Here is a 12,092-nt window from a genome sequence, read left to right on the forward strand (position 1 = left end):
TCTGGAGGAGATGCTGACAACACAACAGGAAGATTTCAAAGCTCCATGCCTAACCTCCCACATCAACTTTTGAAAGCCTGAAGATTTGAAAGCTGAGTTAGAAGTGTTACTACCTTTACCTGAGTAACCTGAGAAGGTGACACTGATTCACAGTTCAAGGAAGGCAACCAAGGAGTGGTTGTGACTGTGAAACAATGTAACTTGAACGCCATTTAAGCAACCTGATCAGTTTTGTGGTTTTCTTTTATTTGTCCCTAAACAGTGTGTGCTTAGCTATCTGCCTTTTATATGATTAGAATCTGAAAACAAATGTTTGGGTTCAAAGCATACACATTAATCAGATTACCTTGTTGTTTAATTTTTCTCTGTTAAAGTTATTGCATATTTAATATGTTGCTAAGTCTTTTGTCTGAGATATAATACCAGTGTTTGGAATTAATTATTTATGGAGTCTGGGACTGGTTATTAAGAAGTCTTGTGGAACCATTAAAGTAACTATTGGGGGTCATTGATGGTTTAACCTAATTGTGTTGTAAATACGGATGTAGAAAGGCTGATTTGGTTCAGCTCCTATCTCTGTGTCGCAACATCTTGTGACCCGTAGAAACCTGGACTTGACATTGTCCACAATAATGTTAGACTGTAACTGATATAATGTTTTATTTGTTGGAGTTCTGATTTTGGTTGTAGCACTGGTGTTGCTGATTGGAGCTGCAGTGAGCAATCTGAATGCTTTCATGTCCTATTACCTTTGCCTTTCAAGATTCTCCTCTTTGTTATTTAATCACTCCTGTCTCCAACCCTGACACAGAAATTCCCTTTCCTTCCATCCTCACAGTTCCCTTTTCCTGCCTGTATTCCTTCAGCTTTCAAACCTATCCATCCTTATTCTTTGTCAGTCCCAATGAATTGTCACCAATCTGAAACATTGATTTCCTTTCTCCCTCCACAGTTGCTGCCTGGTTTGCTTAGCTTTCCTGACGTTTTGGTTTTTAATTAATATTTTATGTAGTGATTGGAGCCAGGTGGAACTCATTGACTAGGAGATCCTTGATTGGGGTTGTTAACCTGAGCCAATCAGGGCGCCCCGTATAAACAGGAGATTCCTGATCTCCTCAGTTCGGGGACTGTCTCTGAGCTGGCTGGCCACAGCCAGTGTACTGTGCATGTGTAAATAAAGGGTGACTTGGTGACAGGATACCTGTACACAGAATGCTCAATGCCTGATCCTTACCAAGTTAGTTGGTCTCAGATTAGATTTTGTTGAAACCCAACAACCTGGATTACCGAGGGCTGGGGAGGGGAGATCAGTCACTGTTACTGTTCCAGGGTGTGAGGTTGACAAGGGGAATGAGAGCAAATCAAACGACATTACCTCCTACCGCAGTCAAATGGTTGAAGGAAGAAGTTTGAACATAAAGCTGGAGGTACAATAGCCCGCCTTACTAGGTCGCAAAACTTTAGAACAAATAAAAACCCATTAGAGCAAGTTCAGGACAGGAATGGGCAGTGTCAGGTATCCACCAAACCGAATGCAGATAGAGAGGTTCCACCAGGAAAAGTAGGGGTGAGATGGAGAGGTTCGAAATGAGAAAAAGGAAGAAATGGTGACTGGCAAATTTCTTCTAAAACATTATCTGGAGTTTCGAATAGATTTTCCCCATAGTGTGTATCTCCTTGATAAATTCGATGATACTTGGAGCAATAAGGACTGTGGTGGGTCATGTCTTCACCAGTGACAAGTCAGTAAAAACAAACCTTCAAACCTAAACATTCATCAACACATATTCACCAACTCGTGTGAATGCTCTTTGCCAACCCTCTTTTCATTTTCCAGAGAAATTGTTCAACTGGTTGCATAAGTGATTCCACTATCTGCTACTTTTCATCTGTTTGATTCTATATCGGTGAGTATTTCAGGGTCTCAATGGTATAGCCAAAGAGGGGAGTGGTGTGAATTGATTGGGGGTTTTCAGATTACCAACATATTGAATCGGGTATGTTTATGGAAGACTTTCCTCTGGGCGGGGCCAAAACTCAGAGCCATAAATAGAAGATGGTCACCAATAACTCCAATAGGGGATTCAGGAGAAATCACTTCAGCTGGAGGGCTGGTAACAATGTGGAACCTACATGGTGCTGTTGAGTTGAACAATTTCTCTTTAATTTAGAGGGAAAATAAGGAGAACTAGGCAGAAAACTCTCCGCTGGCTGGAGTCATACCTAGCACAAAGGAAACACAGATGCTTCCCTCCTATAGAAACCACAGCACAGTCTACGTAATCACTGTGATTATGTTCTGTGTGTCTATTTTGCAGGGTGTATGTGGTGGAGTGTTAAGAGGAGCTGGAAGACAAATACTAGGAGCTATCGGCAATCTGATTGGCTACTATCTAATTGGGTTTCCCGTTGGAGTCTCTGTGATGTTTGCTGGAAAACTTGGTGTGTTTGATACAAATTTCATTGGATTTTCCCCTTTGTTCTTTGCCACAAATGATTATATTCTGCCCACTCTCAGTAAAGTACTGAGGATATCATTCCATTTTGGGATCACTGGAAGGACAATGACATTGGGTAGATTTTCCCCCACTGGGGTGCCATGTGAGTCTAAAACCACATCAGTTTTTTTCCAAAATTGTCAATAATTCACAGTCATCAGCAAATTTTTAATTCTAATTTATTTTTTAACATTGAGTTCAAGCTCCACCATTTGCTCTGACAGGATTTGAACCCAGGTCCCCAACATCATAGCAGGGCTTCCTGGATGAACAGACAAGCAACATTAACTTTGGGCCATTATCTCTTCTTGAGTTATGTTACAAGCATCATTAGTCACTAGTTTTAAAATCCTGAAAAATATAATAAAGTGTAACTGATTTTGTAACAAAGTACAAGAATCAAAATTACTGAAAAGCTAACTTTATCTTCGTGGAATGTCAAAGGTCTCACACATTTATAGAATTGTTTTCTTTTTCTAAACGTCAGTTTATCTTTAGTTTATCATAATACATTTATACATGTATTTCCCAGTGACCAATTTGATGTGTTTTCCTGATTCACTGAGCGTCAATTCATCAGTTTAATGTGTTCTCTACTGGCTCAATGACATCAATTCTGTTGCACTTCAAAACATTTTCTTGACTCCAGTCCAGACTTAGAGACTTTCCTGCCACAGTTATGGCCAGATTCCTAGTTTGATAGATCTCCTTAGGCAGAGCTCTTTGAGGTTAGTGGTAAGTATCTTTGCTTTGCTGCTGAGCACGAAACTCCAGCTCACCAGGTCACTGGGCTCTCTCCTTGAAACGCCAGGTCTCTGGAGTGGATTAAGTGTACTATTAGTGATCAGTTAATTTCCAACCTATCCATCTGTTGTCATGTTGTTGTGTGCTTTGTTGAAAGGCTCTGGTTAATGCAGGTGTGGTGCAAGATGTGGATGCCTCAAACAGTGCCTCTGGTGGTCAAATGCGGGATATCTCAACAGGTAAACAGGAACGTTGTGCTGTCCTTAAATCACTGCTTAATAGCAAATATGACCACACGCTAAGCTTTCATAGTGTATGTTCATCAAATTATGCATCAAATTTATGGGTGGCACGGTGGCACAGCGGTTAGCACTGCTGCCTCACAGTGCTGGAGACCCGGGTTCAATTCCCGCCTCAGGTGACTGACTGTGTGGAGTTTGCACGTTCTCCCCGTGTCTGTGTGGGTTTCCTCCGGGTGCTCCGGTTTCCTCCCACAGTCCAAAGATGTGCAGGTCAGGTGAATTGGCCATGCTAAATTGCCCGTAGTGCTAGGTAAAGGGTAAATGTAGGGGTATGGGTGGGTTGCGCTTCGGCGGGTCGGTGTGGACTTGTTGGGCCGAAGGGCCTGTTTCCACACTGTAATGTAATCTAATCTAAACAAAAAACTTTACCTGCAGGAAGCCATTCAGCCCATTGTGTCTATGCTAGCTCTTCAACCAGCATTATTACTGAGAGCCATTATCCTGCCTTTTCCCTGTTCCCTTATGCATTGATTTAATTCAAATAGTCAGCCCATGCTGTCTTCTGTGCTCCATTTGAAATTGTTGCTACCACACTTCCAGGCAGTGCATTGCAAACCTGAACAACTTCTGTACAACAGCTTTTTTCCATTTACTGCATTTACAAATCACTTTAAACCGGTGCTCTCTCATTCTCAATCCTTTCACAAGCAGGAACAATTACTCCCTACCTGCTCGACCCAAATCTCTCGTTTCTTTCCGATCTCCTTTCAGTCTTCTTCTTTCTGAGAATAGTACCAAACTCTCTAATCTATCTTCGTAACTGGAGGGGAGTATCCCTGGAACAATTCTCGCCCATCTATTAAACTGAATGGTGTTGACGAAATTCCCACTGCCACAGATGCTGTAATTCAGCACCCGATTCTGATTCACTCCCTGAAGCCCTCATGGAGGTCAGCCAGGAGACAGTAACTTGAAAACCACATGGCTAAAGTTATATAGTCCCCAGGAAGCTGAAAGTAGACGCAGTGTACAAGGGAGTGAAAGGCTATTGAAAGGACTGCTGTGTGCTAATTTATTTAATTAGATTTTAACTTGATTCAATTGATTCATTTGATTCAAAGGAGCGAATACATTTCCACCTTTTTAAAAACTGTTTGATTTCCTTCTTACTCTTGACAGGAGGAGATGTCCTCAAGCTAGCATCATCCAACTATTAATCCCGAGAGCCAGCTAATGTTCTGGGACCTGGGTTTGAATCCAACCGTGGTGGATGGTGGAACTTGAATTCAGTAAATGTCTGGAATTAAGAATCTAATGATGACCATTAAGCCATTGTTGAAAATCCCATCGGATTTACAAATGTCCTTCAGGGAAGGGGCCTGCAGTCCTTACCTGGTCTGGCTTACACGTGACTCCAGACCCACCACAATGTGGTTCACTCTTACACACATCTGTAAGGAATTAGGGGCAGACAATAAATACGGTCTGTCCAGTGATGTCTGTATCCTGTGAATGAATAAAAATCATTCAGTCAAGGTATTGATTACAGTGCTCAACGATCTAACTTATGATCAATCAGTTGCTCAAACTGATCTGTGATGTTTGATGGTTAATGATTTGGTTGCTGAACTTTTGCCAGTTTTGGTCAGCTTGCTGACTGAGTGACCGCATGGTTTCATGTTAATGAACACCCAGTACTTGTCTAACTCAATGGTGACACAGTGACTCAGTGGTTAGCACAGCGCTAGAGACCTGGGTTCGATTCCAGCCTTGGGTGACTGTCTGTGTGGAGCTCCCACATTCTGTGTGTGAGTTTCCTCCCACAGTCCAAAGACACGTAGTTTAGTTGGACTGACTATAATAAATTGCCTTTGCAATATGCATGGATAGGATGGAATGCTATTTGGAGGGTTGGTGCAGACTCAATGGGCTGAATGGCCTTTCCCTGTACTGTTGGGATTCTGTGAACTCTTATGGAGAGTTATCAACTGCAAGTAGAAATTGAAACAGATCATAAAGATGTGGAAACATATTTGCTCCTCAGAAACAAAATGAACCTAATTACCATGTAACAATCCTTTAAACGGATAGGGGCAATGCATAAATACATCAGGGCATATTAGTCTACTCTTTGGTGGTGAGGTGTGACACCTCCTTAAGCCCAGGAGGATGGTACAACAACCTTTAATAGACAATGAATACAGAGCATCTGTGTTGAATTAATCCAAACCTGAGTCCAGGGTTACATTGGCCACTGTATTTCTGACAGCATTGGTCTTCCGTACAAAGACCCAGTGGGTGACTGGGAGTCATGGAGGAGATCATTGGCTGATCACCATCCCACGTAAAAACAATCAGATCCACTGGTGTCACCATGTACTCACAACGTTTCAATGTGACTTTCCTTTACAGATGTGGACACAGGAAACAGAGCAGTGAATCCGATTCCTGATGTTTGTCAATCGGAACCACAGATAAAGGAGCACCGAGTGACGGATGAGGCTTCCATTGTGGACACTGGAGTTACTGTAGCCGGAGAAATCCTGTCCACAAAACAACTGATCATTCGCCGTGGGCTAGTCTTCCTCTCAGGACCCCTGGTCCTGGCCATTGGACTGGTCATACACTTCACTCTCTCAAAGGACATGTAGGCCCCAGGGAACAACCCCAGGCAGATCACGGTTACTCATGCAGCAGGAATAGTGAAGGTGTGACCAGAGGACAACATGAGGCCAAAGTTCACTCAAAAATGTGTTCTTACTGATGAACTCCAATCAACTACTAGATAAACAATAAAAATGAATTTTTACCAACAAACAGCTATGTACCAATTTCCAAATATTTGATCAACAGTTGAAATCTCAGTTGGACAGTGTTCAAGTTTAAGGTCTAAACAGCATACCAAATGCAATGGTTCAAGTGAACCAGGCTTCAAAAATAGTTGCCACCATTGGTCAGTGTGGATGTCTGAGACTAGACAGGAGCAGTCTCACTTACTCACACCACTTATTCCGGACTCCTTCATCACTAACCTTTGATATATTTACCGTTCAGTCAGAGGCTCCACTTTGGTGATAGTTACATACAGTCATTTGAAAGGTAGGTATAGTGATTGTAATGAGGTCAGCCAGGTGGACCTCATAGAATAGGAGTTCCCTGATTGGGGCTGTTAATCTGGTGCAATTGGGGAGCCCTGGCTGACAGGTATAAACAGGAGTGTCTGAGATTATGTTCACTTTGAGAGCTGACTATGAGGGAGCTGGATCAGTGTTAAGGACTCTCTGCATATAAATAAAGGGTGGCTTAGTGGCAGGATACTTGCCTCTGTGAAGATATTTCAGTGGCAATGAGAGAAAAGCATGCCCCTAAAGAAATTCAAACATAACTGTCATCTTTGAATTGAGGTAAGTATTTCTAGGATCATAAAAAAAAGTTTAAAAAACCAGGAGCGTGGGAGGTTCTGTTAACCCTAGAGCTGGCTCTGAGGGAGCTGGATCAGCATCAAGGACTGTCCGTGTGTAAATAAAGGGTGACTTGGTGACAGGATACCAGCCTCTGTGGAATTATTTCAGAGGTAGCCATAGATGTCCTCAGCCTTGAACCCAGACTCCATCAAGCTTATTGCTTCTGGTCAAAGGCAAGCAAGGAAATGATCTGCTGATCATCAACTATCATCTAACCTCAGACAATGGAACAAAACTACTATATAGTGAACACCAACAGCATCAAACAAGGAAGGTAGAAAGGGTGCATAATCTATTTTGGTTAGAAGCCTCTATGTCCATTGGTAAGAGGGGCTTGGTAGTACTGCTACTGATCAGATTAGCTGTGTCCTGAATGACACAGTTGGCAGAACAGGCCTATGTCTGTGATGACAGAAATAACACAAGGGAATAACACAGTTGACTTCATCCTCATCAGTTTATCTTTTGCAGACATATTAATGACATAACCACGGCATTGTCCTCATAAAACCATAAGAGGGGGAAGCAGATGTAGACCATTCAGCCCATCGATTATGCTGTGTCAGTCAGTGAGGTCATGGCTGATCTGATCATCCCCAACCCCACTTTCCCAGCTTTCCCCTCACTGATTTTAAACTCAGTCTGGAGTATCCTTAATAACCCAGCCTCAACAGCCCTCAGCAGTAAAGAATTATAAATATTCATATCCTCTGAGAATAGAAAAACCTCTTCATCTCTGACTTAAGTATGTGCCCCCCTTTACTCTGAGGTTACAGTCTCTGGTCTCTACTGTCCCACAGTGGGAGAGAACCTTCACACATCTACCCTGTCAAACCCCCTTAGAACATCTATGTTTCAGTACAGTCTCCTTTCTTAAACTCCAATGAGTACAGACCTAACCTACTCAACCTCTCATAAGAAAATCCCTTCATACCTGATATTAGCTGAGTGCACCTTCTCTGCACTATCTTCTATGATTTATGGATGAGGACTCTCAAATCCCCCTGTTCTGTGGCTTCTACCATTTAAATAATATTGAGCTTCTCTATTCTTCCGGCCAAAGTGCATAACCTTGGGAGATCAAGTTGTGTCTCCATACTCTCCACCATGACTGTGTGGCGTTGCACTGCTATGTAAATGCAAGTCCTCCTTCTCATTGCTAAAATGTAAAGGTTGGAGAGCAGAAATACTGCTTCTGAATATATTCAGTGGCTGAAGAGCAGCAGTCAATAAAGTGGGTAAAATGTTGAACTGGAGAGTGAAACGTATGTGAGACGTTGTCGTTCTAAAACCACCCAGGGTTCTGACCTGGCACCATCAGACAGGCATCGGGTTCATCAAATAACAAAGAAAGCTTTAAGGGTTGGAGGTGGGGCAGAGGTAAAAGTGAGATTTTTCTATTCAACACGGTGCCTCAGGAAACCCTGAAAATCTCTAAAGACTACCTTGGAGGGTAGTCATCATTATACCGTAGGAAACAGTTTTCACATTGCTCCCACAGACAATGTCTGAGGGATAAATATCAGCCTGGATGCCAAGGAGATCTCACCAGATCCTCATTGAAATCATCAAGGAAACTTTACATTCAGTTGAGAGCATTTGTTTAATGTCTCAGTCTAAGCAATTCTCACACTGGAGCATTCCTTCAGTGCTGTGCAGGTTAAGTGGATTGCCTGTGGTATAGTGCCCAAGGATACATAGGTTACCTGGATTAGTCATGGGAGATACAGGATTACAGAGAATAGGGTTAGGGGGAAATGGGTCTGGGGTGGGATGCTCTTCCGAGGGTCAGTGTGATTTCGATGGGCTGAATGGCTGCTTCTGCACTGTAGGGATTCTATGATCTCTGTGTTTTAGAGAAGGTAGCTAAATGGTGCCAACCTCTGGGGAGAAAAGTAGAACAAATGATACTGAGATTCTGGATTACAGCATGGAAACAGACCCTTTGGTCCAACTTGTCCATGTCGACCAGATATCCCAACCCAATCTAGTCCCACCTACCAGCACCCGGCCCATACCCTTCCAAACCCTTCCTATTCATACTTCTATCCAGATGCCTTTTAAATGCTGCAATTGTACTACCTCCACCATTTTTTCTGGCAACTCATTCCATACAAGTACCATTGTCTGCAAGTGGTGCTGGAAAAGCACAGCAGTTCAGGCAGCATTCGAGGAGCAGGAAAATCGATGTTTCGGGCAAAAGCCCTTCATCAGGAATAGAGGCAGAGTGCCTGCAGGGTGGAGAGATAAATGAGAGGAGGGTGGGGATGGGGAGAAAGTAGCATAGATTACATGAGATACTGAGATAAACAGAATTAACAGTAAAACTTGTGAATGATGCACACTGTCTTGTACACCTCAAAATGGAGCTCCTGTACTCCTGTCAATTTCTTTCCAAGTACAACTGTTTTGTTGACTGGATTAATCAGGAATAGAGTGCTTTAGGGAACACCTGCACCAATCAACCACACTGCCCTGTGGCCCAACATTTCAACTCCCCCTCCCACTCTGCCGAGGACATGCAGATCCTGGGCCTCCTCCACCGCCGCTCCCTCACCACCTGGAGGAAGAAAGCCTCATCTTCCGGAACACTTCAACCCCAGGGCATCAATGTGGACTTCACCAGTTTCCTCATTTCCCCTCCCCCCCCCCCCGCCTTACCCCAGTCCCAACCTTCCAGCTCAGCACCATCTTCATGACCTGTCCTACCTGTGAATCTCCCTTCCCACCTCTCTGCTCCACCCTCCTCTCTGACCTATCACCTCCATCCCCACTCCCATCCACCTATTGTACTCCTTGCTACCTTCTCCACCCTCCTCCCCACCTCCCCCACCCCATTTATCGCTCCACCCCCGAGGCTCCCTGCCTTCATTCCTGCTGAAGGGCTTTTGCCCAAAACGTCGATTTTCCTGCTCCTCGGAATGTGAACATAAGAGTTATAGTTAGTAATTTTGCAGATGACACCAAAATTGGAGGTATCGTGAACAGTAAAGAAGGTTACCTCAGAGTACAATGGGACCTTGATCAGATGAACCAGTGGGCTGAGGTGTGGCAGGTGGAGTTTTATTTAGATAAATGTGAGGTGCTGTATTTTGGAAAGGCAGTTTCAGGGCAGGATTTATCCACTTAATGGTAAGTTCTTGGGGAGTGTTGCTGAATAAAGACACCTTGGACTGTAGATTCATAACTCCTTGAAAGTAAAAATGCAAGTAGATAGGATAGGGTAAGTAGGTAGGATAGTGAAGAAGACATTTGGTATACTTTCCCTTATTGGTCAGAGCATCGAGTATAGGAGTTGGGAGGTGATGTGGTGGCTGTACAGGACATGGGTTAGGTCACTTTTGGAATTCTGGTCTCCCCTCTTATAGGAAGGATGTTGTGAAACTTGAAAGGATACAGAAAAGATTTACAAGGATGTTGCCAGGGTTGGAGGATTTGAGCTACAGGGAGAGGCTGAACAGGCCGAGGCTGTTTTCCCAGGAGCATCGGAGGCTGAGGGGTGACCTTATAGAGGTTTACAAAATCATTACGGGCATGGATAGGATAAATGGACAAGGTTTTTTTCCCTGGAGTGGGGGAGTCCAGAACTAGAGGGCATAGGTTTAGGGTGAGAGGGGAAAAATATAAAAGGGACCTAAGGGGCAACTTTTCCACGCAGAGGGTGATGCATATATGGAATGAGCTGCCAGAGGAAGTGGTGGAAGCAGGTACAATTACAGCATTTAAAAGGCATCTGGATGGGTGTATGAAAAGGAAGGAATTAGAGGGATGTGGGCCAAGTGTTCGCAAATGGAACTAGATTAGTTTCAGATACCTGGTCTGCATGGATGGGTTAGGCTGAAGGGTCAGTTTCTGTGCTGTACACCTCTACCACTATGACTCCATATTTAAGCCAGTGAACCCTTTCTAGACTGCCTTCAATACCAATGTATCTTTTCACAGATAAGGGGATAAGGGCACCAAAACTATTCATAGTTATTCTAATTGTGGGCTGGCCATTTCCTTGTATGGTTTTTTTCAAAACCTCCCCACTTTTATACTCTATTCCTTTTGAAATAAAAGCCAACATTCAATTTACTTTCCTGTGACCTACTGAACGTATGCTGGGTTTTTGTGGTTTATGCATGGGGACTCCCAAATCACTCTGTTCTGTCGTCTTCTTCCATTTTAAAAAAATGCAACTCCTGTATTCTTTTTGTCAAAGTACATTGCCTCACATTTTTCCACATTACGTTCCATCTGCCAAGTCTTTGCCCATTCATTTAACTTGTCTATGTCCATCCGAAGTCTCTTTGTGTCACCCTCACCACCTGCCCTCCCATCTATTTTTGTGTCATCCACAAACTCAGCGATAGAACATTCACTTTCCTTCTCCACATCGTTAATATATATTGTAAATACTTGCAAACCTAGTGGCACTCACTAGTTACAGATTGCCATCCTGAAAATGCTCCTTATCCAAACACTCTGTCTTCTATTAGTTAGCCAATCCTCTGTCAATGCTAACTTACCATCGTCAACACCATGAGCTCTTATTTAGTTAAGTAGCGTAATATGAGCATTCCACTGGTCACAGGCCTCCAGTCTGAAAAGCAACCCTCCATCATTACCCTCTGCCTGTATCCAAATGGCTATTTCTTCCTGTATTCCATTATAATCTAACCTTGCCAACCAGTCTACCATGGGAACCTTGTCGAACGCCTTAATGAAATCCATATAGATCACGTCCACCACTCTGCCCTCATCAATTCCTTTCATTACTTCTTCAAAAAACTCAATCAAGTTAGTGAGACGTGGTTTCCAATACACAAAGCCATGTTGACAATCCCTAATCTGTCCTTGCCTTTCCAAATACATGTACTTCCAGTCCCCCAGGATTCCCTCCAACAACTTGCCCACCACCAACATCAGGCTCACTGGTCTATAGTTCCCTGGCTTGTCATTACCACCCTTCCTAAACAGTGTAACCATGTTTGCCTACCTCCAGTCTTCTGGCACCTCACCTGTGACTATCGATGATATAAATATCTCAGCAAGAGGACCAGTAATCACTTCCTGAGCTTCCCACAGAGTTCCAGAGTACACCTGATCAGGTCCTGGGAATTTATCTGGTTTTATGCATTTTAAGACCTCCAGCTCCTCCT

At 43.4% G+C, this 12,092-nt stretch overlaps 1 protein-coding gene across 6 annotated transcripts in view; it reads left to right on the plus strand.

Moving 5' to 3' along the window:
* Positions 1-12,092, plus strand: part of LOC122563933 (multidrug and toxin extrusion protein 1-like) — an 85,040-nt gene that overhangs the window by 37,517 nt on the left and 35,431 nt on the right. Inside the window, exons 15-17 of one of the 6 annotated variants that reach the window (XM_087977246.1) lie at positions 3,400-3,501; positions 4,950-4,967; positions 5,959-6,627. In XM_087977246.1, coding sequence (XP_087833372.1) covers positions 3,400-3,501; positions 4,950-4,967; positions 5,959-6,135 — 297 coding nt within the window. In that variant the 3' untranslated portion in view covers positions 6,136-6,627. Of the gene's footprint in view, positions 1-3,399; positions 3,502-4,949; positions 4,968-5,896; positions 6,628-12,092 lie in introns of those variants that run through there. The other 5 variants (XM_087977242.1, XM_087977247.1, XM_087977243.1 and 2 more) reach the window with 5 other exon arrangements.

The sequence above is a fragment of the Chiloscyllium plagiosum genome, unplaced genomic scaffold (genome assembly GCF_037043375.1).
Source record: "Chiloscyllium plagiosum isolate Xiang-an unplaced genomic scaffold, Cpla_swu_hap1 HiC_scaffold_31, whole genome shotgun sequence".
Taxonomy (NCBI): Eukaryota; Metazoa; Chordata; class Chondrichthyes; order Orectolobiformes; family Hemiscylliidae; genus Chiloscyllium; species Chiloscyllium plagiosum.